This window comes from Phyllosticta citriasiana (assembly GCF_038021145.1).
Source record: "Phyllosticta citriasiana strain CBS 120426 chromosome Unknown IWZ02scaffold_5, whole genome shotgun sequence".
Taxonomy (NCBI): Eukaryota; Fungi; Ascomycota; class Dothideomycetes; order Botryosphaeriales; family Phyllostictaceae; genus Phyllosticta; species Phyllosticta citriasiana.
The window spans coordinates 16,444-41,791 of NW_027117282.1; the positions used below are offsets into that span (position 1 = coordinate 16,444).

The 25,348-nt window shown below is 51.1% G+C and overlaps 9 protein-coding genes across 9 annotated transcripts; 4 read left to right on the forward strand and 5 right to left on the reverse strand.

Moving 5' to 3' along the window:
* Positions 1-4,363: 4,363 nt before the first annotated feature.
* On the reverse strand, positions 4,364-6,745 carry IWZ02DRAFT_218497 (uncharacterized protein). The gene is made up of 3 exons (XM_066762781.1): positions 5,919-6,745; positions 5,099-5,873; positions 4,364-5,048 (listed from the first exon to the last, which is right to left on the reverse strand). Exons 1-3 carry the CDS (start codon positions 6,613-6,615, stop codon positions 4,718-4,720), a joined length of 1,803 nt encoding a protein of 600 aa, XP_066623456.1. The 5' UTR covers positions 6,616-6,745; the 3' UTR covers positions 4,364-4,717.
* Positions 6,746-6,876: 131 nt separating this feature from the next.
* IWZ02DRAFT_376374 (pyridoxal phosphate-dependent transferase) lies at positions 6,877-8,305 on the reverse strand (the record flags this gene model as incomplete). Its single annotated transcript, XM_066764881.1, has 4 exons — positions 6,877-7,829; positions 7,876-7,981; positions 8,027-8,180; positions 8,229-8,305. 4 exons carry the CDS (start codon positions 8,303-8,305, stop codon positions 6,877-6,879), a joined length of 1,290 nt encoding a protein of 429 aa, XP_066623457.1.
* Positions 8,306-8,776: 471 nt separating this feature from the next.
* Positions 8,777-10,432, forward strand: IWZ02DRAFT_431861 (DNA polymerase III, clamp loader complex, gamma/delta/delta subunit; the record flags this gene model as incomplete). Its single annotated transcript, XM_066766188.1, has 1 exon — positions 8,777-10,432. One exon carries the CDS (start codon positions 8,777-8,779, stop codon positions 10,430-10,432), a length of 1,656 nt encoding a protein of 551 aa, XP_066623458.1.
* A 60-nt stretch (positions 10,433-10,492) lies between these two features.
* On the reverse strand, positions 10,493-11,732 carry IWZ02DRAFT_218685 (uncharacterized protein). The gene is made up of 2 exons (XM_066762782.1): positions 10,735-11,732; positions 10,493-10,677 (listed from the first exon to the last, which is right to left on the reverse strand). The coding sequence occupies exons 1-2, from the start codon at positions 11,346-11,348 to the stop codon at positions 10,554-10,556; spliced, it is 738 nt and encodes a 245-aa protein (XP_066623459.1). The 5' UTR covers positions 11,349-11,732; the 3' UTR covers positions 10,493-10,553.
* On the reverse strand, positions 11,497-13,131 carry IWZ02DRAFT_218832 (PAPA-1-like conserved region-domain-containing protein). Its single transcript, XM_066762784.1, has 3 exons — positions 12,972-13,131; positions 11,967-12,899; positions 11,497-11,914 (listed from the first exon to the last, which is right to left on the reverse strand). Exons 2-3 carry the CDS (start codon positions 12,852-12,854, stop codon positions 11,645-11,647), a joined length of 1,158 nt encoding a protein of 385 aa, XP_066623460.1. The 5' UTR covers positions 12,855-12,899; positions 12,972-13,131; the 3' UTR covers positions 11,497-11,644.
* A 152-nt stretch (positions 13,132-13,283) lies between these two features.
* Positions 13,284-14,550, forward strand: IWZ02DRAFT_376256 (peroxisomal membrane anchor protein conserved region-domain-containing protein; the record flags this gene model as incomplete). Its single annotated transcript, XM_066764870.1, is given in 2 exon segments — positions 13,284-13,718; positions 13,738-14,550. The coding sequence occupies 2 exon segments, from the start codon at positions 13,284-13,286 to the stop codon at positions 14,548-14,550; spliced, it is 1,248 nt and encodes a 415-aa protein (XP_066623461.1).
* Positions 14,551-17,247: 2,697 nt separating this feature from the next.
* On the forward strand, positions 17,248-18,554 carry IWZ02DRAFT_489311 (uncharacterized protein; the record flags this gene model as incomplete). Its single annotated transcript, XM_066769553.1, has 4 exons — positions 17,248-17,434; positions 17,481-17,652; positions 17,698-17,779; positions 17,826-18,554. 4 exons carry the CDS (start codon positions 17,248-17,250, stop codon positions 18,552-18,554), a joined length of 1,170 nt encoding a protein of 389 aa, XP_066623462.1.
* Positions 18,555-19,588: 1,034 nt separating this feature from the next.
* Positions 19,589-22,034, reverse strand: IWZ02DRAFT_489312 (nucleotide-diphospho-sugar transferase; the record flags this gene model as incomplete). The annotated part of the gene is made up of 4 exons (XM_066769554.1): positions 19,589-20,776; positions 20,830-21,314; positions 21,359-21,641; positions 21,687-22,034. 4 exons carry the CDS (start codon positions 22,032-22,034, stop codon positions 19,589-19,591), a joined length of 2,304 nt encoding a protein of 767 aa, XP_066623463.1.
* Positions 22,035-23,751: 1,717 nt separating this feature from the next.
* On the forward strand, positions 23,752-24,935 carry IWZ02DRAFT_489313 (concanavalin A-like lectin/glucanase domain-containing protein; the record flags this gene model as incomplete). Its single annotated transcript, XM_066769555.1, has 4 exons — positions 23,752-23,937; positions 24,004-24,078; positions 24,146-24,477; positions 24,578-24,935. 4 exons carry the CDS (start codon positions 23,752-23,754, stop codon positions 24,933-24,935), a joined length of 951 nt encoding a protein of 316 aa, XP_066623464.1.
* Positions 24,936-25,348: the final 413 nt, after the last annotated feature.

A 25,348-nucleotide genomic window follows, 5' to 3' on the forward strand; every position in this document is an offset into this window, starting at 1 on the left:
AGGGGCTAGATCTATAGGAATAATAGAAGAAGCTATAGAGTCTATAGTATTAACTAGAGGAGGAAGATTCTTAAGCTTAGTAACGTAGTTACGTAAGTTACGTAAGTAGTTATTATTAGCGTCTATAGTATATTTAGATAATAAGGTTATAAGGTAGTATAGTCGTAAAGATTATAGAGTTAGTAGAATAGTAAGTAGAGTATAAGTTATTAGCGGTATTCTATAAAGATAAGTAATATCTTTATTATATACCGTATAGTAGATAGTTTATAGTAGAGAATGTAGTAGATTCTTTACTATAAGAGAACTTCCTTAAAGGACTAACTAGTAGGCTACCTAAGGGTGTTTATATAGAAGACGATTTCTAATTAATCTAGACTAGAAGATTCTAGGCCTTAGTAATAAGATAATCTAGAATAAGGGCTAGAATCTAAAAGAACCCGTAGGAATAAGTTCTTAGTAATAGAAGAGGTCTAGAAGAGTCTAGAATAGTCTAGACTTATTCTTAGGCCTCTAATACTCCCCCTAACTTATTACATAGGGTAATAGAGAGGAATTTAGTAAAGAGAGCCTTTATAAGTACCTTAGTTAAGGCGTCTATAGGCATCTTCTTTAGTAGTAGTAGGTTCCCTATTACTATAGAGTAAGTAATAAGAGATATCTTTCTCTATATTACTTAGGCCTTCTATAGTAATATAGCTACTACTACTAGGGATTCTAACCTCTTTAAAGGTCTCTCTAAGAGAATAAGGTACTTCTTCTATAGGGCTATTAATAGTAGCCTCTATAGTAGTAGATTCCTTAGAGGATTTTTCTCTAAGGCGCTTACTTCTCCTAGGCTCCTCCCTACTAGTATCTATAGTAGTTATAGACCTAGATCTTAGTCTATTAGGAGGGCTAGTTATAGAAGAAGGAAATATAGGCTTAGTATAGTCTATATCTTCCTCATCTTCTATAGTTTTAGTATAGGGAGAAGGAAATTCATCCTCTTTAAAGGTAACATCCCTAGTACGTATAATAGCTTATTTTTCTATATCCTAGCATCTATAAATATGCCCCCCCTTAAAGCCTAATAATATACTAGGCCTAGAGCGTAGAGAATACTTAGAGGATATAGTACGCTTTTCTCTAGGGATATTTATAAAGACTTTACTTCCGAAAGTCTTTATATAAGAGAGATTTATAGTAGGAGACCTACCCTTAGCTATATTTAGCCGGGCTAGAGGCGAAATACCCTCTAGGGACTTCTTAGGGGTCCGGTTTAGAATATAAGTAGCGGTTTTAATAGCCTCTAGCTAGAAGGTAAGGGGGACCTTAGAATTTAAGAGAAGGTAATAGGTAATAGTATCTATTAACCTATATGTCCTCTCTATAAGCCCGTTTTACTCTAGGCTATAAGGAGAACTCTTTTCTAGAGTTATTCCTTTATTTTTAGCTAGTAAATCTAGCTAAGTTCCTCTATATTCTAGGCTATTATCTAGCCTTAAAGACTAGACTTTACCATGCGGCTCTATAAGTTTAAGATAGTAAACTATCTTATTATAGGCTTCTCCTTTAGTAAATAGGGGGAATACCTATATAAACCTACTATAATAGTCTATAAAGGCTATATAGTAGGTATATCCCCCTATTCCCTTAGGAGTAATAGGTCCTATAATATCTAGACCTATCTTCTTATAAGGTTTAGAGACCGCTACTAGTATAGTAGATATAGTACGCTTAGATTTAGCTAAAGGGCATATAGAATAGTCTATTTTACTACCCTTAATAGGTAGTAGTACCCTAAGAGCTTCTAAGTTTATATGCCCTAACCTATTATACTATAGGTTTAAATCTACTATATATGAGTAATTTATAGTAGATTCTACCTTAGGTAGTATAAATAGATTATTCTAAAGTAAAACTTTAGTATATATCTACTCTCTTTTATCTATAAGTCTTAAGTTCTTTATATCTAGATATATACTATGTATATATAGCCTAGATATAGAGATAAGATTTATAGATAAATTAGGGATATAGAGAGCGTCTAGAAGGGTTAGATTTATCCTTCTATTAGCGTACTTAAAGGTAATAGGTATAGTATCTATTCCTTTAGTATAGATCTCTCCTTTACCTAGTTTTATAGATAAATTTACTTCTTTTAAAGAAGTAAAGAGATCTTTATATCTAGACATATAGGCTATAGCGCCGGTGTCTAGAATCTAGTCATTTAGGCCGGGACCCGCGGTAAAATAAGAGGTATAACCCGTAATATATAGGGTATCCTCTAAATCTATAGGACTACTATTATTTTCTTTACCCTTTAAATTCCTAGCTCTTTTATAGTAGTCCTTTTCTAGATAGCTATTCTTTTTATAATAAGAGCACTTCTTAGTACTCTTATTATTATAAGTAGAGGCGTTCTTTTTAGAAGAAGATTTCCCTTTATTACTAGTTATAGTAATAAGGGTAGTATTACTTTCTTCTTCTAGTTCTCGGCGCCGAGACTCTTCTACTAGACGCTCTATAAGGTAGTCTAGAGTAGTCTCTTCTTTTAGCCCTAGCTAGGCTACGGCGCTCTATAAAGAATAGCTACTAGGTATATTACTAAAGAATATACCTAGTTTCTACCTCTCCGTTAAGGCCATCTTAGTCTAAGATAATAGAGTTATCTTATCTAATAGATTAGCTACCTAGGTATTAATATCTCCTATATCTTTAAGGCTTAGTAGCCTTATAAAGTATAAGACTTCCTATAAAAGTCCCTTAGATTTATATCTTTTTCTAAGGGCTTCTCCTATAGAACTTATAGTTCTATAATAGGCAATACTAGAATAAAGTTTAGGATCTATAGAGGTCCTAATAAAAGTCCTTATTCTAGTATTATTAACCTCCTAGGTAGGATCTTCTACTTTAGGTTAAGATTTAGAGTCTAGATAGGCTTTTAGCCCTTCTATAATTACTATATCATTTATAGTAGATCGCTAAGACTCCTAGTTCTTAGGGCCTTTAAGTTTAGGAATGCTAGGGAATTCTTTTCCCATATTTCCTAGTAGAAGATATTTCTTTCTTAAGGTATATTAAAGATTTTATACCTTATAGAGGTCTTTAGAGTATAAAACTCTTTATACTTATAGTTTTAAGCGGAAACTATAAGTATATAAAGTCTCGAAGTTTATTAGGTGCTAATAGGCCTAATGCACCTAATAGAAAGTAGGGAGATTATTAGAGTATCGATGTTTTCTCTAATAACTTAGCCGGGAGTAGAGATATAAGGAATCTAATTTTAGGTCCTTATCCGCCGAGTTTTTCTCTTCAAAACGGTATACTACTTTGCTTACTAAGTAAAGTATTCGGGTTAATGCGGGTCGAAAACGTTTTAAAGTATCGTGAAGTTTTAGTATTCCTCGTGCTAAGACACTAGCGGGAACTAGTATAAACGGGTAACGCTTAGGCCTAATATAGTATAGAGGCCGCGTAGCTACACCTTATATTAACATAGTTAATAGAAATATAAGGAAATCTAGAGAAAGGTAGAGAAAGGTAAAGAATAGGTAGTAAATAAGGCTATTCTAGACTACTAGAAGGTTCTAGAATAAAATCCTAGGTAGATATAGGCCTAACGGTCCTAGGAAAAATTCGATAGGCTAAGAGCCTAAGGATAGGGCTTAGGATACTAGTCCTTACCCTAAAAAAATACCTTACTTATATAAATAAGTAGGCTTTTCCTAGACTTCTTTATAAGTTTAGCTTAATAGCTATCTACTAAGATAGTCTTACTAAGCCTTACTTATAAGAGCGGTCTAGTATAGAAAGAATAGTATATTCTTTCTTATAAGTAGGGAAGGAAGTAAAATCCTACTTATAAATTATAAGGTAAGCTATATAGTAATCTATAGATTACTATTAGCTAGGCTTATAACCTATTAGCGGTATTCTATAAAGATAAGTAATATCTTTATTATATACCGTATAGTAGATAGTTTATAGTAGAGAATATAGTAGATTCTTTACTATAAGAGAACTTCCTTAAAGGACTAACTAGTAGGCTACCTAAGGGTATTTATATAGAAGATAATTTCTAATTAATCTAGACTAGAAGATTCTAGGCCTTAGTAATAAGATAATCTAGAATAAGGGCTAGAATCTAAAAGAACCTATAGAAATAAGTTCTTAGTAATAGAAGAGGTCTAGAAGAGTCTAGAATAGTCTAGACTTATTCTTAGGCCTCTAATACTAATTAAACTAGACTAGAAGATTCTATACCTTAGTAATAAGATAATCTAGAATAAGGGCTATAATCTAGAAGAACCTAGAGAAATAAGTTCTTAGTAATAGAAGAGGTCTAGAAGAGTCTAGAATAGTCTAGACTTATTCTTAGGTCTCTAATAATAATAATATCTTTTATCTACTAGATAACTCTAAAGTCTAGTAGAAGAAGAGCTTCTTAATATACTTAACTTAGTATAACTAAGTATTACTATTCTAGATAGAGCTATTTATATAACTTTATCTTAGTCTTTTAATACTTAGCTACTAAGTATTAGTAATTCTTCTCTTAACTTAAGTTTAATATATCTTTATATAGTTAGCTTCTTAGAGGTAGTATAATTAGTAAGTAAAGATAGATAGATAGAGTAATATTTAGAAAAGAACTTATATAGACTTAATAGATTAGGAAATACTATACTAATAGGAAATATATAAATCTTTTAATGCTTTTTTAATTCCTTCTTTAAGCGCGGAGGTAAGTACGCGTACCCCGCTCGAGGATGGCACCACCGGCACCGACGGCGAGGACCGCCCAGGTCCACTTATTCTTAAGCTCGCTGAAGCTCGGCCAGAAGCTGTTCTTCTCCATTCGGTACTCCTGGAGCTGCTGGTACTTGAAGGGGTTCGTCTTTGCGTAGCGCTCGGCCTGGGAGGCTTCGTTCTCCTTGTCACCGCCGATGAAGCGCAGGAACAGGTAGTTGGCGACAGGGGCCAGCAGAGCAAGCGGGTGCATGATGCCGGCGCTGTAGAGGATGGCGGGGAAGGAGAGGTGGACAAGAGCGTCACCGAGGTAGCTTGGACCGATTAGCATTTACACTACTGTAAGACATGCTGTAATACTTACTTGGGGTGTCTGACGATACTCCAAACTCCATCGCGGTAGAGATCGGAGCTCTTCCGGGTGTGAGACTCGAGCTGCGAGTCTGCAAGGACTTCCAGGGCATAGCCAGTCGTGAAGAGGAAGACGGCAAGGCTGTGAGCAATCGAGGCGTTGTCAGATAAGGGCGAGTTCAGCGCACTCGTAACGCCAGCACGGAAGGGAAGAGTGAAAGGCAAGGAGATGATGGTCTGAGCCACCGCCTCAGGCAAGAACATAGAAAAGAGGGCCTTGTTCCAGAACGAGGGGTCCTCCTTGAGAGCAGTGTAGCGAGCATCATCCTCGCCGCGCCTGAGAGACCGAGAGGCAACGCGGTAGAAGAGGCGGACGCCCCATGCCGTGACTCCGGTCAACAGCAGCCTCTCTGGGTAGGTGACAGTCCTCCAGGCATCGCTCAGAGACAGTCCATCGTAGACAACTCGAGTTCCGATAGCGCTCCACCATGCGTTAAGCACTGGTGCAGAGGGCCATAGCCAATCCTTGCCATCAATCTTGTCTGTGTATCGAGAAATTCCATATGCAACGACGGACATGCCCGAATGGAATCCGAACGAAGGAAGAATTGTTGACTGCAAAAGTCCGACGGCCGTAGCATTAACAGGATTCCGAGGGCCACGTGCAAAGTGCGTGCCGAATCGATCTTGCTCAGCTCCAGATGGAACGCGGCCAGAGGACCATCCAGAAGAGCCGGGGGCGGCCTCAACAGGGTTCCCAGGTCTCATGTTGAAGTGTGAAGCGTAGCCTGGAATTGTTAGCCTTGTCATCGTACGATCGAGAGACAACTTACGGTCCTGCTTAGCTGCAGATCCTACACGGTCAGTCGGGGTTGGAACAGGCTTGCCGCCGAACCAACCACCATACCGATCCTGCTCCGCACCTGATGTTTGGGGGAGACGTTCCTGGATTTGGTCTGCAGAGGGGCCTTTGCCGCCAAACCATCCGCCGTAGCGATCTTGTTCAGCACCAGAGGTGTTGGGCAGATGCTCTTTGGCCTTTTCTCCCAACTCCGAGGCCGACGGAGCTTTGCCGCCAAACCAGCCTCCATAGCGGTCTTGTTCGGCGCCGGAGGTTTTGGGGAGCTTCTCTTGGACCTGGTCGGCAGAAGGGCCCTTGCCTGCAAACCAACCTCCGAGGCGGTCTTGTTCGGCGGCAGAAGGCTTAGGCGGCTCCTCTTTACCGGAGCCAAACCATCCGCTGGACTTTTTTGGCTCGGTGTTTGGGAGCTTCTCCTTCAGCTGTTCTGCCGAAGGCGACTTCCCTCCGAACCAGCCTCCAAAGCGGTCCTGCTCAGCGCCAGAGGCTTTGGGAAGGGATTCTTGAATCTGTTCGGCAGAGGGGCCCTTGCCGCCGAACCATCCGCCGTACCGATCCTGTTCGGCACCAGTGCCCTTAGGAAGGTTCTGGACATTGATGTGAGGGGGATCATGGACAGGATTCGAGGGATTTGTGCTCAAATGGGAGCCGTATTTGTCTTGTTCAGCCATGGCTGCGGGGAAAAGAGTCGAATGATTGAGACGGAGCAAGGGCGGGGAAGCAGCAGGCTTATATGAATGGCAACCTGGTTGCGGTCATTCCTCTCGGTTCCGTGATCGAGGTCCTGGCACTGCAATGGGGAGCTTGGCCTATGACGTAGCAATGGATCATAGCTCCACCCCTCTGGTACGGCAATTTGTCGGGCACATCCCCATGCATTTCCGGCCCCGGCGTCAGAGTAGCACAAGACTTGATTTGTGGAATTGCTATCCTCATTGAAGGTACTTTTTGAGCGCCCTCAGTCTGTCTTGGGCCTGCTCCAGCACGTCGTCGTTTTTGCACACAGCAAACCGCAGCCAATCCTCCGCAATGTGTGCATTCTTGTCCGTGAAGAACTCGGTGGGCGGGATTGCTGCAACGCCAATCTCCTGGATCAAGAACCAGCACAGCTTAAAGTCCCGAGGCCTGTCTGCCACATGTGGCGGGAATTGGTAGTCCTCTGGGAGCTTCACTTTGGACATGTTGACCAGAACAAAGTATCCTCCCTCGGGATCCGAGTAAGGCAGGCCCAACTCGTCCCAAATGGCATTGAACTTGTCCATTTTGCCCTTCATGTCCTTCTTGGCTGTCTCCCAAAAACCGTGCTTGTCGGCATCTTCGAATGCTACAGCTGTCGCCTCCTGGAGAGGAGAGACCGAAGAGAAACAAATCCGAGTATGGGCTGCACTGACGTATTTGATCAAGTGCTCAGGGCCAATGAGCCAGCCAACTCGCCATCCCGTGGCGTAAAAGTTCTTTCCAGCAGAACCTACCGTAAGGGTGAGCTTGGCAATCTCGGGCGAGAGCGTGGCGATGCGGGTGAAGGGCACGTAGTTGAGCCTGTCGTAGACCTCGTCCGAAAGGATCAGAATGTTATGCTTGACGCAAAGGTCTCCAATGGTCTTGAGCTCGTCCTTGGAGAAGACCTTGCCAATTGGATTGTGGGGAGTGTTCAGGACAATCATGCGCGTCTTGGGAGTGATGGCAGCCTCGAGCTCCTTCATGTCGACAGTCCACTCGGCTGCCGACGTCGTCTTGGTGGCGCCATCTTTGGGCGGGTGCATCGGGACGTAGACGAGCTTACCGCCGGGCATTTCGATGTTGGAAATGTACTGGTCGAAGAAAGGCTCGAAGACAATGACCTCATCCCCAGGCTCCACAAAGCCCATGAATGCGCTGAGCATGCCTGGCTTCCCGTCAATAGTGTCCCACGTTGCCAAGGTTATCCATACCCTCATTGGCACCGGTTGTGATGGTAACTTCGGTCTCGGGGTTCAGCTTTCGTCCAAAAAAGGGCGAGTACGACTCTGCAATGGCCTTCTTCAACCGCGGACGACCCTGACAAGATCAGCGGCGTCCTAGATAGCGACTTTGCGGTAGTACCTTGGTCGGCGAATATTGGTTGCAGTCGACCCTGTCGAGGGCGGCTTTGGCGGCATCGAGGACGAAGTTGGGAGGGTTGTAGCCAAAGAAGCCTTGGCCCATGTTCACAATGGGCTGGACCGGAGAGGCGGCAGCGGCTTCATTGACAATGGACCTGGGATGGGTTAGAATTGGCAAGCAATGGATAGAGTGAGACAGCTACCAAACATCCTTCCTCTGGCCGGCAACGCGAGCGGCGGGCTTGAACGGGTCTGCGCGGGCGGGGACAGTAGCAGACATGGCTCTCGTCGCGGGTCGGGTGAGGAGAGATAGAGCAAGAGAAGAACGAGCAGTTGGACGAGCAAGCAGCGTAAGACTCATAGCGCAGACCCGGGGGATTTATTTTACAGACATCCCACCTTGTGACGCGATAGTCGCAGTCCAGCGTCCCGCGTCTGTTTGGCGGGTCCGAGGATCCCTGCACCAATTCACGCTGACGCAGCAGCTCAAAGCCTCACCAACTGCACTGCACGTTCGACACGACGAGTCAAGAATTTCCAACTGCAGCTCTGCATCTTCAAACAGCCGTTGGGCGGGAGGTGCACTGTAAAGGCGGATAGATAAGCCGTAATCATCGAGTTCGTAACACGGCGATTGCGCCATTCCTCGTCCTTCCTCATCGGCCGGTGTCGGCGGTTTCTGTCGCGTCATCCTCCAGTACCACACGCGACGTGACGCCCGCTGCATCCCAACGCGCCCAATTGGCCGACAATGGTCGACTGTCCCATATGCTCAAAGCCCGTCCTTGAGAGAGACATCAACGACCACATCGACTCGGGCTGCCAATCCTACCTTGCCGATCAAAATGGCAGCACCTATAAGCCCGCTGCTGCCGCAGCCGCCGCCGCCGTCCACAGCTTCTTCCAGCCGTCCGCTTCGAAACGCTCCTCCACCAAGCAAATAATCTCGTCGCCCACTTCTTCGCCCCTACCCACGCGGACTCTTCCGGATGACACAAACAAACGAAAAACGCCGGACTCACCTCAAATCCAAAGTGCCGCCCTGCCGTCCGATGGGGCGAAGCGCTCAATCGAAGATGGCACTGCCGAAAATGCATCGTCACCTCCTCCAAAGCGATCCAAAACAAGCGCCCTACAAAAGGTGGCGCCGCTGGCAGAGAGGATGCGCCCCCGCACTCTTGATGGAGTTTGCGGTCAGGACCTTGTCGGACCCAACGGCGTCATACGCGGATTGATCGAGCAGGACCGAGTGCCTTCGATGATTCTCTGGGGCGGGCCTGGCACAGGCAAGACGACCATTGCGCGGCTGATAGCGCACACGGCCGGGTGTCGCTTTGTCGAAATCAACAGCACGAGCAGCGGCGTGGGCGAGGTCAAGAAGCTGTTTGCCGACGCGCGGAACGAGCTGGCTCTGACCGGTAGAAAGACTATTATATTCTGCGATGAAATACACAGGTTCAGCAAGAGTCAACAAGATGTCTTTCTGGGACCCGTAGAGGCAGGCCAAGTGACGCTGATTGGCGCAACCACTGAAAATCCAAGCTTCAAGGTTGTCAATGCGCTGCTGTCCCGCTGCCGCACTTTTACATTGGCCAAGCTGTCGGAGGAGCACATTGTGACCATTCTGCGCAGAGCATTGGAGCGTGAGGGCAACTACGAAGCCTCCTTGGTTGACGACGATTTGGTGAGGTACTTGGCGGCATTCGCAGATGGAGACGCGCGAACTGGCCTCAACCTCTTGGAGCTGGCCATGGACCTTTCGAACCGTCCCGACATGACCAAAGACGACATCAAAAAATCACTGACCCAGACGCTGGTTTATGATCGCGCCGGTGATCAGCACTACGATACCATCTCTGCCTTCCACAAGTCTCTTCGAGGCTCCGATCCCGACGCTGCGCTTTACTACCTCGCTCGAATGCTTCAAAGTGGGGAAGATCCTCTCTATGTCGCCAGAAGATTGATCGTTGTAGCGTCAGAAGATATTGGTCTTGCGGACAACACCATGTTGTCACTTGCAACCGCGACATATGCTGCATGCGAGAAGATTGGCATGCCCGAATGCAGAATCAACCTCGCCCATGCCACCGTTGCCATGGCGCTCTCCCCCAAGTCGACACGATCATACCGAGGCCTCAACAACGCCATGGCGGCCCTCAGCGAGCCGGGAATCGCCGGCCTCCCAGTCCCGGTGCACCTTCGCAACGCGCCGACCAAGCTGATGAAGGAGTTGGGGTACGGGAAAGAGTACAAATACAACCCAGACTACCTTGACGGTCATGTGGTGCAGGATTATCTCCCGGAAAAGCTGACCGGACGTACATTTCTCGAGGACAGAGACCTAGGAACGAAACTCGACGCGGACCTGCCCCAGGAAGACGTAGTGTACGAGTACGATCTCGGATGAGCGACAAAGCATATCAATTGATCAGTACCATCTACCAAACACTCTAGACGAGAAGAAAGTGTAACGCCCATCCATGCCCTCTACCTCACGAACGCCAAGATTCAGGCAGCCATCTGGCTGCTTACTGGACCGACGGCATAGTGCGGCAGTTGTAGCTGGCAATCTGGTTGTCGAAGAAAATAGGCCTCAAGTCCTTGTAACCCGGGTAGCCGACCGTCTTCTTCTTGCCCGAGCATCCGCGACCCCTGCGCAACAACGTCAGCATTGGACAACAGACCACAAAGCACCTGAGGAAAACTTACTTGAAAATTTCACACGTAACCTCCCAATCGGGTCCAAAGCTGCTCATCTTGCCGCGGCGTGCCGGGTCGTTGATGTCGTAGCACACGCCCATCTCCATGCCGAAGTGCCAGCACGTACCCTGGAAGTTGTAGCCCGTGCAGTAGTAGACGCCATCGGCGTTCTTGAAGCCAATGTTGATGACTTTGGCTGGCTCGCGTTTCTCAAGGATCGTCGCTGAGGTCCACTCCGCGGAGGGCTCAGCCGTCGAGTTGAAGACAGGAGGCAGCGCCGTCGCGCTGCCGAGGAGGCCAAGTACAAGGGTAGTGAGGGTGAAGGAGACCATGATGGTGATGTTTTGAATTGGAGTTGGGGTTGGAGTGGTTGGATTGTTTTGCGAGCCGCTTGCTTGCGTTGGATGTGCTGGATGCTGTAGATAGGACAAAGTCTGGCGTTTCAAGAAACCCTCCCTCGTCCTATCACGACCATAAATTCCCTGGCAGCACGGCGACGGCTCTAGCCTGGCCGTGCGCCCGTTCCCTAAAAATACGCTATTGAGGCCTGCAAAGGGAGCAGCGGGGGGGAATCTGGAGTTTGTCCGTTTGTTCTTTTGAAAGCATGAGCGCGTAGCATTCATGGCTGCCTTGTCTCGCCTTTAGGCGAACAATCGGCTTTGATTTCAGGAAGAGTTGGCTTTGTGTGAAGACCTTCTCAAAGAGAGGCACGTGAAATCAATGGATGGTTTTGATGTCGGCCAAGTCTTATTGAGAGGTGTTCTAGGTAACGACTACATGGAAAGTCGCAGGGGTCCCTCACGTCGTTGCTGTTCCTCCCCTTTAAGATTCGGCTACTTTTCATAAGGGTAACATCAGAAAAATGAATAATGTCAGAGTCAAAAAAACGTTGCGGCTGAGAGCAACTGAGTCCGCTTCGTCATGCCACTTCTTGTACCATACGCCCACTGAAAGTGGTCTTGCCCGTCGCTCGTTTGGACCCGCGCAAAAATTCACCAACAGGAGACTCGACCCACTCGCTAGGCACAGCAATCTCACTGCCCTGTGCCGTTTGGACGTAGCGGAGGTAGACAGGATTTGCCCGGTCTACATCCTCCATCCTATCATCCATGGCCGCGTCTGCCTCGACCTGGGCCTTGGTTCGGCGCTTTGGTGCTTGCTTTTTGAGGAGACGGTTGATGGTGTCCATCTGGATTGGGTCAAAGATTGCAAGTAGATGCAGAAAGGGGAGAGTTGAATACCTTTTCTTCCTCGTTCCGCTTCTCGCTCAAGTTCTTTCGCCGGCGTGCCATTTCGGCCCTCCTCATTTGATGCTCCTCGGCTGTGAGATGCTTCTTCTTCTGAGCCTCATTGGAGAGCGCGAATAGCTGTCCTTCATCAATCGCCCCGCGCTGCCGCCGCGTCAACTTGCTTAGGTCCGGCGTAGCGCTACGGCTGCCCGTCATGGGCGTCTCTTCATCGCTGTCAAGATCGTCGTCATCATCGTCATCCTCGGCCAGCTCCTCCTCGCCTCCTTCTTCCTCGTCCAGCGAGTCTTCAAGCTCTGACAGCTCCTCATCGTCGCTCTGGTCGTCCACCATGGCCATCTCCTTGGCCTCGACGCTTGGCACTTCCGGTTCGGGACGACTGATGCTGATGGCCGGTTTCGTCGGTCTGGCAGCACCTCGACCTTTTGCGGGCGGGGTTGGTTCAGGCAGAGCGGCTTCTTCCATGTCGACATCGTCGTCGCCGTCGCCGTCAGCATCCTCGTCCTCACTCAAGTCTTCATCTTGGTCTTCGTCCTCCCCGTCCTCTTCCACGTCATTATCCTCGTCTTCCTCCTCGCTCGACTCTTCCACAATGGCCTTTTTGTTGCGCGAGCTCCGCTGGCCGCTGACGACATCGCCACCGTCAAGCGAGCCTCGCCCCCGGCGCGAGGTGCTGGCCCCGCTCGTAACCTCGCGAAGCTTGTTGGGAGCGGCTTTTACCGTCAGGTGGATTGATTGGCGGGTTTCTTCGGGAGAGGTGCGCTCAATCGTGGCGGAGGTTGGTGCTGCAGCGGCGCGACGAGGACGCGAGCTTGCAACAGGTGCTTGACTGGTCGAGTCAGCATTGATTTGGGCGCGCGAGCGCAGGCGTCGGGTGGTCATGGTGGACGGTGGGAGAGAAAGGGAGGGATGGCTGGGAATTAGAAGCTTATGTGGTCCAGGTCGCGCATTAAACGGAGCAGTGGCTTGTGTCTGCATGTGGGCGTGGTACATACATACCTCGTGTCTTTGTCTCCGTCCCAATCGTCGCTGCCCACAGACGAGTCGTCCTCGGTGCTCAGCCTTCTCAGCCGCTTCACGGATCGTCCAGTCATGGTGGCTGCTCCCCGTCGTGCTTATCCTGTGGGAAAGGACTTGTAGTCGGGATGAGGCTTGGGTTGGATAGACTCGGAATCTGGGGAGCTCCACTGGGCTGCAGCTGACTCAGCCCGTGCCATCAGACATGCAACCAAGCCGAGGTTCGTCATGTCGACTATCACCATTCTTGACAGCTCCATCTCTTGCAGCAGCAGACGCTTCAACTCCTACAAAATGTCTGGATCTTCCTCCGATTCCAAGCCCGGCATCCCGGCCTGGCAGCGACCTTCGACCCCGGCAACACCGTCATCATCGTCGGCTACAGACGAGTCGCGCCCAAGCACACCGAGCACCTCAAGCTCAAGTTCCGAGAAGACCGCGGATGATTCGGAAGCATCGCAAGCATCTTCCAGCAACGGCCAGGAACAAAAGTCGGGAATGCTCCTGGAGCACGCAAAGCTGTTTCTTAAGGACGTCACTATTCGCGACGCACCCGCCGAGCGCAAGCGGCAGTTCTTGCAGTCGAAGGGTGTGAATGACGAAGACATCAATGAATTACTGGGAGATTCCAAGGGACAGGAAACTGCGCCGGCCGCAAGCGTTGCCAAAGAATCACCTCGGGAATTGGCCAATGTGCGTCTCCCACTTTCAACTCAATCATCATCCACTGTACACTGATTATTCGCAGGCTACTCCCAAGAGCGTACCATCGGCTCAGCCCACTCCGCCAACAACTTCTCGAGATGTACCCCCAATCGTGACGTATCCCGAGTTCCTGACCAAGCCGATGTCCCCACCCCCACTCATAACTGCGTCCCGGATATTCAACGTGATGACAGCGTTCGCTGGCTTTGGGGCCGTGACCTACGGCGTTTCCAACTACTTGGTCAAGCCAATGACCGAGGCGCTCACAGATGCCCGACGAGACTTCGCGTCCAACACTCAAGAAAACCTCGACAAGCTGAACACAAAACTGGAGAGCATGGTGTCTACGATACCGTTCGGTCCCAAGAAACCTGTTGCGGATGTTGAAAAGGATGAGTCGGATATCGAGTCTGTCTCTGACCCAACCGAGCTGTATCATCGTGATATTGGCGTCCAAACCTCACCTTCGCTATCGCGTCGGGGCTCTCATGCTTCTGAATCGTCCCAGGCATCTGCGGAGCTGACAACCTCCCAAAAGCAAGAAACCGACGTGAAAAAGCTCTCTGGATTTGCCCAGGATTTCAACAACCTGATGGAGTCCAATATGCAGTCGGAGGAGGCCGTTGCAACCCAGCTGGGAGAGTTGAGGACGTATCTAACCGAAATGGCCTACTCGAGTCCTTACTACGGCGGGGACATGTACAGCTCCAGATTTGGGTCTTCGAAGCCTTCAGACGACGATGCTATTGAGGCTTTTAAGGCAGACATTCGAAGCGTCAAGGGTGTCTTTCTGAGTGCCAAGAACTTCCCTAGTTCCCCGCAAACCATTCCTGGTCGGACCCCTTGGCAACAATAGGATCTTCACTGTTGAAAGCCTTGGTGACACTCGGCAGGATGCAACTTGCAACTGCGTGCACGAAATGCCTTGATCAGCAGAGACGCACAAGGACGCTGCTCTCGATTCTCGGATGCAAGCGCATCCCGCCGCGGGTCGACACATTAGTATCCTCCTTGTTCACTCTCTCACGACTTTGTCGCTGCAATATCGTAAAAAGAGCCTCTGCGCTACAATGGCCAGAAACATGGTCCTACCGGCCCCACCGAGCTGGTCACTCTAGCTTTGGTGCCATCTTTCACCGCCGCTGCTGTGAATTCCATGAAGCTAAGACACGGAATTCGATTTTGGCATTGAGACATCGTGTACGACTGCGGCACTGGAGGCCTGTGGAACATTCAGGGAGCGCCACGACAGGCAGGAAAAATATCCCGAGTCCGCCACCTGCGAAAGCGACCCATGCAAATACCCGCCGCCGCATCAGTCCCTCGTTGCACAATGTGGGGCACGGAATCTGAGTGGATTGACCAATGGTCCATGTGGAGGAGGTGCAATGGTGCAGATTTTGTCTCTTTTATCGGAGACGCAAGTGGAGTATTCGGAGAGGCTCAGAAAACGAAAACACCGTAGCGGCAAGTGCCTATCGTCCGCTGTCCTATTCCAATGGGGACTGCAAGCTGTCTCAGAGAAAGTTGAAAGAAATGGCGGCTTTTTGGGCCCTTTTGCGATGTACATGCATCTGCGCTGCCAGAAAGTGAGGTTTCTTTCAACATTTACCGAGCTATCGTCTTGCTTTTACTGCACTCTCTAGGAGTTGCTGTTCGTGCACTCGTTTAGTAATGGCCGAGCAAAAAGTTGAGGCAGCTTTGGTCAATTGACGGTCCGATACCAAAATATATTTTCCTGGCACTGCCCGCTCGTGTTCTGGTTACAGCCTGCAACTCACGAGACTATGACTTCAGACCTTCCTTTCCCTCGCTTCTCCTCGTATCCTGCAAATTGCAAATGGCTCCGAACGTCATCCTTTCGGCTCGGCAGCATTCTGAAGGCGCTGACCGAGTTGAAGAGGAGCAGACAACTTCGCAAGCATGTACCGGCACGTAAACGCTGCCACCTGTCCCAAATCATACGGGTCGCGCATCAACCGAATTTTCGTATCCATTGGAACGTCATGGAAAGAGGGCTCCGCAATGCCAAACCGACGCGAAGGAATCAGCCGAGAGTTCTGGGGACGGGAAGCGGACCGTGGCTTTTACTAAAGCGCGGTCTTCGCCAAGAGGGCATCGAGATGTCGCCCGGGCGAGATGTCGCTAACTAGCCCGGAGACTCGGGCAAGGCATAGGCGAAATTGGATGAACGACATTGGGATCATGATCACGCGATGAAGGATTCGAAGCTTGCGTCTGGTCTTGAAGCATGGAGAGGTCCGCTTTCGAATGCAGGTTGGCACGAGGTCAGTGGGAGAGTTGACGGTGACACGAGGTGATGATTCGCAACATGGCCCTTTGACAAAGCCTAGATTGCGTTCGCGACAGGAGGATAGGACTTGCAGCAGGAATTGCCGCCTCGATGCCGCGGAACCCAACAAAGACCCAAATCAAAAGGCACGCGAGGACAAGAAGCAAATGGCATTCATCACAAGTGAAAGACAGTCGCTGAAGTCTGACAAACGTGACAAGTCTAGGCTCATCCAGATATTCGGGGCCTAATTCTCGTGGCGTAGGGCCATGAACGCGCTAGCAAGATGTCATATCAGAACCTCAGGCGCAGCGAACAAAAAAAAGGAGAATAGGAGAACTTGTCAGCCACAACGGTTTCTGCAGTCTCACAGAGTCAGCACCAGGACCGTTGAATTTCCGTCCTTGCGACTGTAGATGCGCACTTCATGGGTCTCCTGATTTTGAAACCCCGAACAATGAATTTCGATATACTCCTACGAAAGTATAGCGGCACCATTTGTTCTAGCAGGCCCAGCGCCACTGAATCGACACGCCTTGCCCAATAAGGGAGAAGTTGCGCAAGAAATCACGCCTGTCTGGACCCCGTATGGCTTGGAAGCCGGTGACCAAACCTCTGCCCAAGACGATACCAACGTGCTGCTGTCAAAAATGACGATCGGTGGCTTTTGCCATCATTCCTCCAACCAGGTGTGGACAGTCGGTATAGGGCTGTAGATTTGTCGCCATGTAACACGAGAACCTCTTTTCCACCACAGTTTGACTGCGCCGTGAAACTTGGGCAACGACGCGACGAAACAGGGGGCTCACTCAATTGGCTTCCTTCCTCATGGTTTTGCCATGAGATGCCGCCGAAAGACACTTCTGCGAATGGCAACACGTCTGGCTTACATTGATTGGCGCTTTCCCAGGCGCGCTTGCGGCGCTTGACCTCAACCGTTAAGGCGAATCTCTATGGTCGACGCGAGCTATCCAGCTGACGAGGTAGTCTTGAGAAATTGCTCGACAATGGATCGTCAAGGCCAGCTCCTTCCCAGAGGCGTTGCTACCTACACGCCATGGGCGGTCGACGCCACCACTTGTTCAAACTCGTGGCATCTGGCTGATCGAACCGCGGATCATCGGTTCAAGCGGAGCATGTCGAGCAAGAGGGACCTTTGCTATAAACTGCGAGGCGCAGCCATTGACAGTTGACACATTTTGCGCCGTTACCCACTGCTTGCACCTGTCTAATAACACGCTTTCCGATGAGGCACGCAAAATGCTCGACCATCACAAAAGCATCGTCGTGGAGATTTGGGTCGAGTATGTCATAGGTCTCCTCGTGATGGCGATGGGATTCGTCGCACGCTGGAAGGTCGGTGAGGCTCACCTATCTTGGGACGACTTGTTCGCGGCGATTTCGGTCGTCTTGTGGACCATCGATCCGGCGCTGGAGCAATACATCGGTCAGTGACTTTCCTTGGGAACTGGAGCATGACTGATTTTCAATAGCAACCAAAGGAACCTTTGTTGGCCTCGACGCGTCGACCGCGCAAAGTTTGAGCCCCGCGGATAGCAGCTCGCTCGAAAAGGGTTCCAAGGCCCTATTCGCCGCTTGGTTTATCTACGTGACCTTGATTTGGACTTTGAAAGGCACCGTATTGGGCTACTACTATCGTCTCACGTGAGTCCAAGCCGCCGGTGTAGGGAAACTTACTGAATTTCCCAGCGTCGGGCTGTGGCAGCAGCAGTATGTCAAATACATGGCCATTGTTTGCTCCATGTCGTGGGTGGCAGTGGTCATTCAAATTGTGAGTTTGAAAGACACTCGTGGTCGGCAAGCACTCACACTTCAAGTTTTGCCGCTGCACTCCCATCCAACATAACTGGGAAATCGATCCGTACGCCGGCGACCAGTGCACAAAGGTTTCCTCGTCGCTCATCACGCTGATGGTGCTCAACATTGCCAACGAGATCGGCCTGGTCTTCATTCCGATTACAATCATCCGCGAAGCCAAGCTGCCGTTCCGCAGAAAAGCAACATTAGCCCTGCTACTCTCGTCGTCCTTTTTCATCACCATTTGCGCCCTGCTCCGCGGTACCCTCGGCCTCAAGTCCATTGAGAATCTCGTCGTCTCAATCAACTGGGTCGCCCGTGAAACATTCGTGACTGTCATCGTCATTAATGTCCCCGTCATCTGGCCGCTTTTCCTGGACCGCACAAAGACCACCCGCGGATCCCCTAGTGTCATGGGCGGACGCATAAGCTGGTACGGTCCGACGTCGCGCGGCCTCGCGCGCACCCTTTCACGACGCATCTTTCGAGACTCGGAGGGCTGGTTCTGGAGCAGCTCTGAAAAGTCGATGCACAGCGTTGACTCGTGGAGTTGCGACATCGAGTCGATTGACGACAAAAAGGAGGTGGACTCGCGCTCGATCGAAGTGACAACCGATGTGGAGGTGATTGTTTCCAACACCGAAGCCTTCACCGCGTCGCAGTTGGACCTGACGCGCGAGTTTTGGCGGTGGACCACGCCGCGGCAGGAGGAGGACGTCAAGGGGTCCGAGACAAGACAGTCTGTTTGAATTCAACTTGATTTCTGCCTGACCAGGGCCTGGAAATGTGATGCCTGCAGTCAACTCGGTTGACACACGCTTCAACACCCACTTGCGGCAGCTGCCTGCTTTGGCGCTTAGATTTGTGGATCGAAAGCCAACAGGCCATACTTGCTCGATCCGAGCATCTTCCACGCGGCCATCCAACCTGCAACGGCGTATAGGCTCGCTGACCATTGGATCCCGGTTGCTTTGCCATGGGGCCGGATTTGCTCGACATCCTGTCAAGTCGCCGTTGGGCCTGAGGTCCAAGCCAAGAAATGTATCGCCGTTGGGGCTGCATCCTACGAGTCAGCAAGGCAGCCACAGCCAAGAGCAAATCTTCAAGCTTGATCTGAAGGTTAAGCGCAACAGAGTTACGCATCAATCCGATCCGCACGCCATTGTGGATATGATGGCCTTCTCGATCAGGTTCAAGGCGACTCCAAGACTTAGACGCCCCCCTCCACGTCATGCGCATGCGCGAGCAATCAAGGCGTCGCTTACTGGCTCCTCGCGTGAGCGACAAGGTACTTGTTCCGGTGTACCGATTGTGCGCTGCGGCGCGTGGACAGCCAATTCTTTCGATGCCCTCTTGTCTCTGCAATTTAGGGGAAACCGAAATGATGGTCGCCACCAACACGACTGATAAGGCAATTGGTGTATCCATTCTATTTATTGACGCAGTGCTGGGAACGTGCAGCCGTTGGCTTGCGCAAAAAGGCAACTGGCTTGCGCAAAGGAACGTGTCGGCTGTCAGTCTCATGTCCAAAGTGCGCGAATAAATCATGTGTGCATCAATTGTGATAACAGGTCTAGATGTTTGTAATATACAGTTGGGTATGAAGCTCCTCTCCGCCGCCCTGTTTTTCCACACTCCCGCTCTGCATTAGGTGATGTCATGAAAAGGGTGCCTGCGGCCACCGCATAGGCAGGCAGGTATTTGCTTGGTGGCCATTAAATTCAAAGGAAAATGCTGATGCTGCAACCGTCCGCCCGTCGCTCCAACTAGTAGAAAGAACCGTCTATAGGAAGAAAAAGCTGGTAGCAAAGATGAATGCTGTGAATGCTGTGCACAGAGTGTACTGTCCCTCGCGCCACAGGACGCGAGGACCCCAGCGCTGCTTCTTGTACATTTCCTTGGGGTGCGCAACGCCCGTCTTGGGGTCGCGTTCGAGGAGCTCCTCGCGATCAGGCATGCTAGGAGGGAAGAGGGCATAGCGGATGGGCTCGCAGCAGGCGGCAATGCAGGTAAGCCACAGGACCGGGGGCCAGAGAGCGTGCGTCAGGAGATAGATGAGGAGCGAGCGGGTGGAGTCCGAATCTCCACGCGTCTCTTCAACGCCGTGGTAGGTGGAGAGACCGACAGCAGCCAGGACGTAGAGAACGAAGAGAATATGCAGGTAGCACTTGCAGTCCCAGATGACAACCTTGAGACGGCGCCACATGGGAGCGCGAGTAGCAGGGTCGCGCTCATTCATCTCGTCCTTGATGGAACCAGAAGAGGTGAAGCCCTGGGTCTTGCCACCGAGCCAGGTGGGCAAAATGAAGGACCGGATGATGGTGAGCGTGTGGAAAGGCGCCATCCACATCATGGCTCCGATCTCACGCTGGCCCAGCCTGTATCCAGAAGGAATGTAGGTAACCCACTCGTTGATGCGTGTAGTGATGAGATAGATGAAGCAAAGGCGAGTTTGCCAGCGAAGCTGCTCGGTGTTGGTGTAGGCAACGAGGTTACCACCGCTGATGAGGACCGTGGGAATAGTAATAAGAGAAATGACGAAGAAAATCTTGAAGAAGGCGTCGATGGTGAAGATGAATCCGGAAAGACGTTGTAGAAAGGTCATTTGTCGAATCTCCTTGCCAAAAATGCAGAACCGAAGCTTGACAGCAGTTTGCAGCGTTCCAAGAGTCCAGCGGGTGCGCTGCTTGAGATGGCCGATAATGGTATCGGGAACAGTTCCAAATTGCAAACGCTCATGCACGTAAGCGGTCTTCCAGCCGGCGCCGAGAAGCATCGAACTGGTGCAGACATCCTCGGCGAGCGACCCCGTAGGCCAGCCGCCAATGTTCTCGAGAGCTGAACGACGAATTGCGTATCCGGAGCCAGTGCACCACGCAACACCAGCGGCGTCCTTGGTGGGCTCCATGACGTGGATGAAGCCGTCAAGACTTTGGACGAGCGGGTCATTTTCGGGAACGTTGTAGAACATCTAAAAATATGTGAGCTCGTGTCGCACGTTACACAACGCATGCAGCAACATACTTGCGGTGGGCAGACAAGGGCCATCTTCGGGTCGGCCACCATATGGGCCATAATCGAGCGAAGCCAGTCAGGTTCGGGAATCATGTCAGCGTCGAGAGCTGCAATGAATTCTCCACATCCGCCCGGAAGCTTGGTAACGAATTCAGTACCGCCAATCAAATTTCCGGCCTTGGCGTGATGCGGGACACCCTTGATCTTGATGCGTGCAAAGTAGTAGACGTTAGGGTATTCGCAGCTGAGATTCTCCACGGCCTCCTTGAGTTCGGGGTCAGCGCCGTCATCGAGGACGACAACGCGGAAACGGTCCTGCGGGTAATCGACAGTGGCTGCAGCCCTAGTGGTATCGAGGACGACGTCGACGTCTTCCTTGCAGCAAGTGACGAATACGTCGACCGTAGGAACGATGTCACCGACAAGCCTCAACTTGGGACGTTGGCGGCCCTTGACATGAAGAAGTTGCCACATTTGATGGAAGAAAGCAGGGCCTGCATGATTAGCGAGAGCACGAAGCGAGGAATTTTGAACTTACAAGAAACGCAGGCTTCGGCAGCGATGAAGACCCAGGCCATGACGTAGACCTTGTCGTACTTCTTTTGGGCCATAATGGTACAGTAAATACGGAAAGCAAAGTAAAGATAGTAGGCACCGACGGCCATCAAAGTAGTGATCGGACTGAAATGGTTGATTACTCGCTTCCAGCGCGGCATAAGGTCGATGTCGTCGTGCTTGTGCAGTCTTTCGGATTGATACTGGGAGTCGTCGAATCTCACGGCGAAAGTGTTTTGGACTTCCGAGTCACTGTCAAAGGGGTTCTACGAGGATTAGTACGGTCCAGATACTTGGGTTCAGAGACGTACCTTTTCATACTCCCTTCCCTTCTTGATGTTTTCTATGGACGAGTAGTCGTCATCTTCCCCGTACGGTGTTGGCGTGGGACAGGCAGTGGTGCCGTTTATGGTGGAGTAGGAAATGGTCGAGTAGGTAGCATTGTCACCACGGGAGTAGATGGCCTGAGGTGGACGTGGAAGGCCCTCGGAGGATTCGAATCCTCTTTCGTTGCGGCCAAGAAGTTCTACGGATGGCGAGGACAAGCGATCGGTGGATTGGCAGGCAGATTCCAGATGGTACCCTGACAAGCCGGGACTGGGCAGGGGACTCATGGGCGGCGAGTAGTCGCCATACCGCCTCTCTTCATTGGAGGCCATGGTTGATGGAGAGACTGAACGAGCGTGAGGAGGACAGTGACAAACCAGCAACGAGCAGTATTAAATGAACGAGTGTGGGGTGGAGCTAGCGTCAAGACCAGCGTAGCAGTGGGAGAGGCGAGACAAGTTGCGGTGGAGCAGAGAATCGGTCGACTGATATACAGCAGTGAAAGGGAGATGGGCTCGGAGCATGCGTCTTGCGTGGGTCTTGCCCGTGGCCGCGCCTCTGGCTGTGCAGATGGTCGTGGAGCAATCATCGTAACAGTGTCTAAATTTGTGCCCATAACCCAGTTCGGTTCGGACATCTCCCGCGCAAGAGAGCGGCGGCAAGGATTCATGCAAGAGGCGGCAACTCCGCCGAACACGATTCTGACGGCCTTATCAAGAACCATGCACAAAGACGCTGGTACAGGCGATGATCGCCCTCGAGGGCAGGTAGCCCTGCTGAGACTTGATAGCGCATGACATGCAAGAAGAACTGGGAGGCAGTCAGTGAGGGGCTTGCAAACAGACTGAATGGGGCAGAGCGCGTGGAATCGCCAAACGAATGTGGGTGAGGCGGTGCGGCAAATGCGCCGCAGACGGTAGGTGGCAGCAAGAGGGGAAAAAAAAAAAAAACTGTACCAGGCCGGGCGTCACGGCGTGGATAGAAAATGAGTGGGGCAGACCAGGGGGGTGGCGGGCGACGACGAGCAGAGGACAAGGTGCATGATGGAGGTTACGCCGCGTGTGGTGGTGAGGCAGAGGGTCGAGTCACGTGAGCTGCGTGTGATTGGCCGACGTCGTCAACCGCAACGACGTCCAGAGAGCCTGTGCTGTGCGACAGCAACACACGGAGCGCACACGACACATCCCGTTCAGTTGCTGGAAACGCCGCGAATCCGCGATTGATCACCGCATCTGTCGCTTCGCTTGCTTGCGTCCTATTTTTGACGTCGTCCTGCTCGCTCGCTCGCCGCTCCGTCTCGTCTCTCATCAGGCCTCCGCTGCGCGCCATAGCCCTATCGCACAAACGACGAAGCGCCCGTCCATGTAACACGAGATGCTGCCCTGCCATCAATTTCCTCTTCTTCTCTCCTTCCAGTCGTCTTGTTTCGTGTTTCCGTGCGTCCTCGGTCGTCCGGCGAGCTGCACGCAGTGGCCAAAGTTTAAACGAGAAAGAAAATCCTGTGGCGCTGGCCTCAGGGCGGCCCAGCCGAGCGACAACACGGCCACAGGCGGCGGATGGCGAGCACGAGACGGTCGTCTGCTGCCGCCAGCGATTCGATGGCGAGGTGCAGCTCTCAGGAACAGGACGGGGCCAAGGTGCAACCGCCAGGGGCCCCCCAGTTCGGCCTCGTACTGTTCAGACCGGGGACTCCCACTTTTCGGCCTCCCGTTTGTTCGCTGGCAAGCCGGTCCGGCGCGAGCGTAAGGTAGGTAGTCTGTCTGCATCGTGCGCTCCCTGCCACGGCTTTCACGACCGCCAATGCCCGCCGCTGCTTTGCTAATGCCGGCCGAGCAACCTTTTTGCTTGCTGCCCAGGCAGCTTGACGGCTCTCGGCGAAGTGTGCCCCCCGCCCCCTCCCAGGTCAGGACCGAGAGCCTTTTCCCTCTACACCCCCTCGTCCAGTCGCCCCATCTATTGCCGTATGTGACTGAATTCAAAAACACTTCTCCTGCAAAACATTCCCGCCCTGGCCTGCCTTGACCGTCTCCGTTTGGCATGCATCGAACTATGCGTGGCGCGTGGGCCGCCGCGCTGGTCGCGGCCCTGCTGGCGTGGCCACTGGCAGTCGTCGCCGATGATGAAGAGACGGACACCATGTGCAGTCCCGAGTCTGCTGTCAACACGACGTCGCTACGCTACACAATCCTCTCCAATCAGTGGGGCAACGACGGCTCCGGTTTGCAATGCGTGACTGTTCGTTGCCGCCCGCCCGTCCTGTACCAGGGTCGAGTTCCCTCTGCTGACCTCCAACGTGTACAGTCCGAACTCGGCAGCAAAGATGACAACGCGACGGCTTTCAACGCGACCTGGAGGTGGTTTGGAAACCGCACAGAGGTAAGACAGCCTACTTTATACGTGTTTTGTGTGTCCAAGTCAGGCAGCTTACGACTCCTCGTTTCAGGTCCACTCGTTCCCCAGTGTCATCTTGAATTCCAATGTAATGCCCGTAGTGGTGTCCAACCTGACGTCCATCACCATTGATGCGTCTTGGGCAATAGTCCCTTCTCCTTCTGATGACACCGAGACCAACTCAACCTTGCTGGCGTCTCTCGACACCGTCGCCGACGTTGCCCTGGACATGTTCCTGGACGACGACCCGCTGAAGTCGTCTAACGCGTCTGGCGCCACGACCGAAGTCATGGTCTGGCAATCTGCATATGGTAACCTGAAGCCGCTCGGCTGGGACACCATTTCAGCAGACCCTCCCATCCGTGAGCTATCCGCCGTCAACTAGTAAGTCGCCTCGTGCGCCTGAAGAAGCCTCCCTCAGGCCCCCCAAGCGCCTTATGGTCGCGTATTCTTAGCATGCCCCTATACTAACGTCGTCGACCAGCACGCTGTACAAGGGCTACAATGCCAATGGCCAGACTGTATACTCCTGGGTGCCGAACCAGAACCAGACGAAGTTGAGTACGGACCTGTACCCTCTTGTCGACTACCTCGTCAAGGACGGCTCCATATCCGACAAGATGTATCTCGGCCGTTTGCAGTTTGGATCTGAAACGATGCATTCGGCTGAGAACCAAAACATCTCGTTTATCGTGTCTCATCTTGAGATGAATGTCAACCACGAGGTTTGGACTCCTCCCAAGAACTCCGGGAGCGGGAGCGGACACCACAAGGGTGCCGCATCTTCATTGCAACCAAGCATCGCTTTGACCATGGCGATTGTTTTGTTTTTGGTTGCGTAAAAGGCAACAGCGAGTCGGTGTTTGGTTTTCGACACTTCCTGATTCATTTTTGACGGCCTTTGACGCCGGTGTTTTGCTTCGCTGTCCATTTTTTCTTCCTTCACGATTCTACGGTCCATCGATATACCACGGGGTAGGAACGGCGGGGTTCTCATGTAGTCCAGCGGCGCGTCATGTCGTTGAGACCCGAAAGCGGCTACTTCAAGATGTATCGCTTCTTGCGGCATTCTAATGTAACTAATTGACCAGTCCAGCCATGCGTTTGATAAGCGTGCGTATGGAACAATATTGGTTTTCTTTTCAGCCACAGATTTAGTCAACGGCCGCGGCTGCATGGTATCGTGTCAGTCGACGCACCTCGTGCATTGGACCATCAGGGATCCTGTAGGCTCCAGGGGCCGGTATGCATGGTT

Excerpts from the sequence above, each read along its gene's own strand:
- IWZ02DRAFT_218497 (XM_066762781.1), bottom strand. The coding sequence starts at position 6,615 with ATGGCTGAACAAGACAAATACGGCTCCCATTTGAGCACAAATCCCTCG. Across the intron at positions 5,874-5,918 it reads ATCTGCAGCTAAGCAGGACC|GCTACGCTTCACACTTCAAC; the intron begins GTAAGTTGTCTC and ends TAACAATTCCAG. Across the intron at positions 5,049-5,098 it reads AGTATCGTCAGACACCCCAA|CTACCTCGGTGACGCTCTTG; the intron begins GTAAGTATTACA and ends AATCGGTCCAAG.
- IWZ02DRAFT_218832 (XM_066762784.1), bottom strand. The coding sequence starts at position 12,854 with ATGACCACCCGACGCCTGCGCTCGCGCGCCCAAATCAATGCTGACTCG. Across the intron at positions 11,915-11,966 it reads AGCGGAACGAGGAAGAAAAG|ATGGACACCATCAACCGTCT; the intron begins GTATTCAACTCT and ends GACCCAATCCAG.
- IWZ02DRAFT_218685 (XM_066762782.1), bottom strand. The coding sequence starts at position 11,348 with ATGAATGCTACGCGCTCATGCTTTCAAAAGAACAAACGGACAAACTCC. Across the intron at positions 10,678-10,734 it reads GTTACGTGTGAAATTTTCAA|GGGTCGCGGATGCTCGGGCA; the intron begins GTAAGTTTTCCT and ends GTTGTTGCGCAG.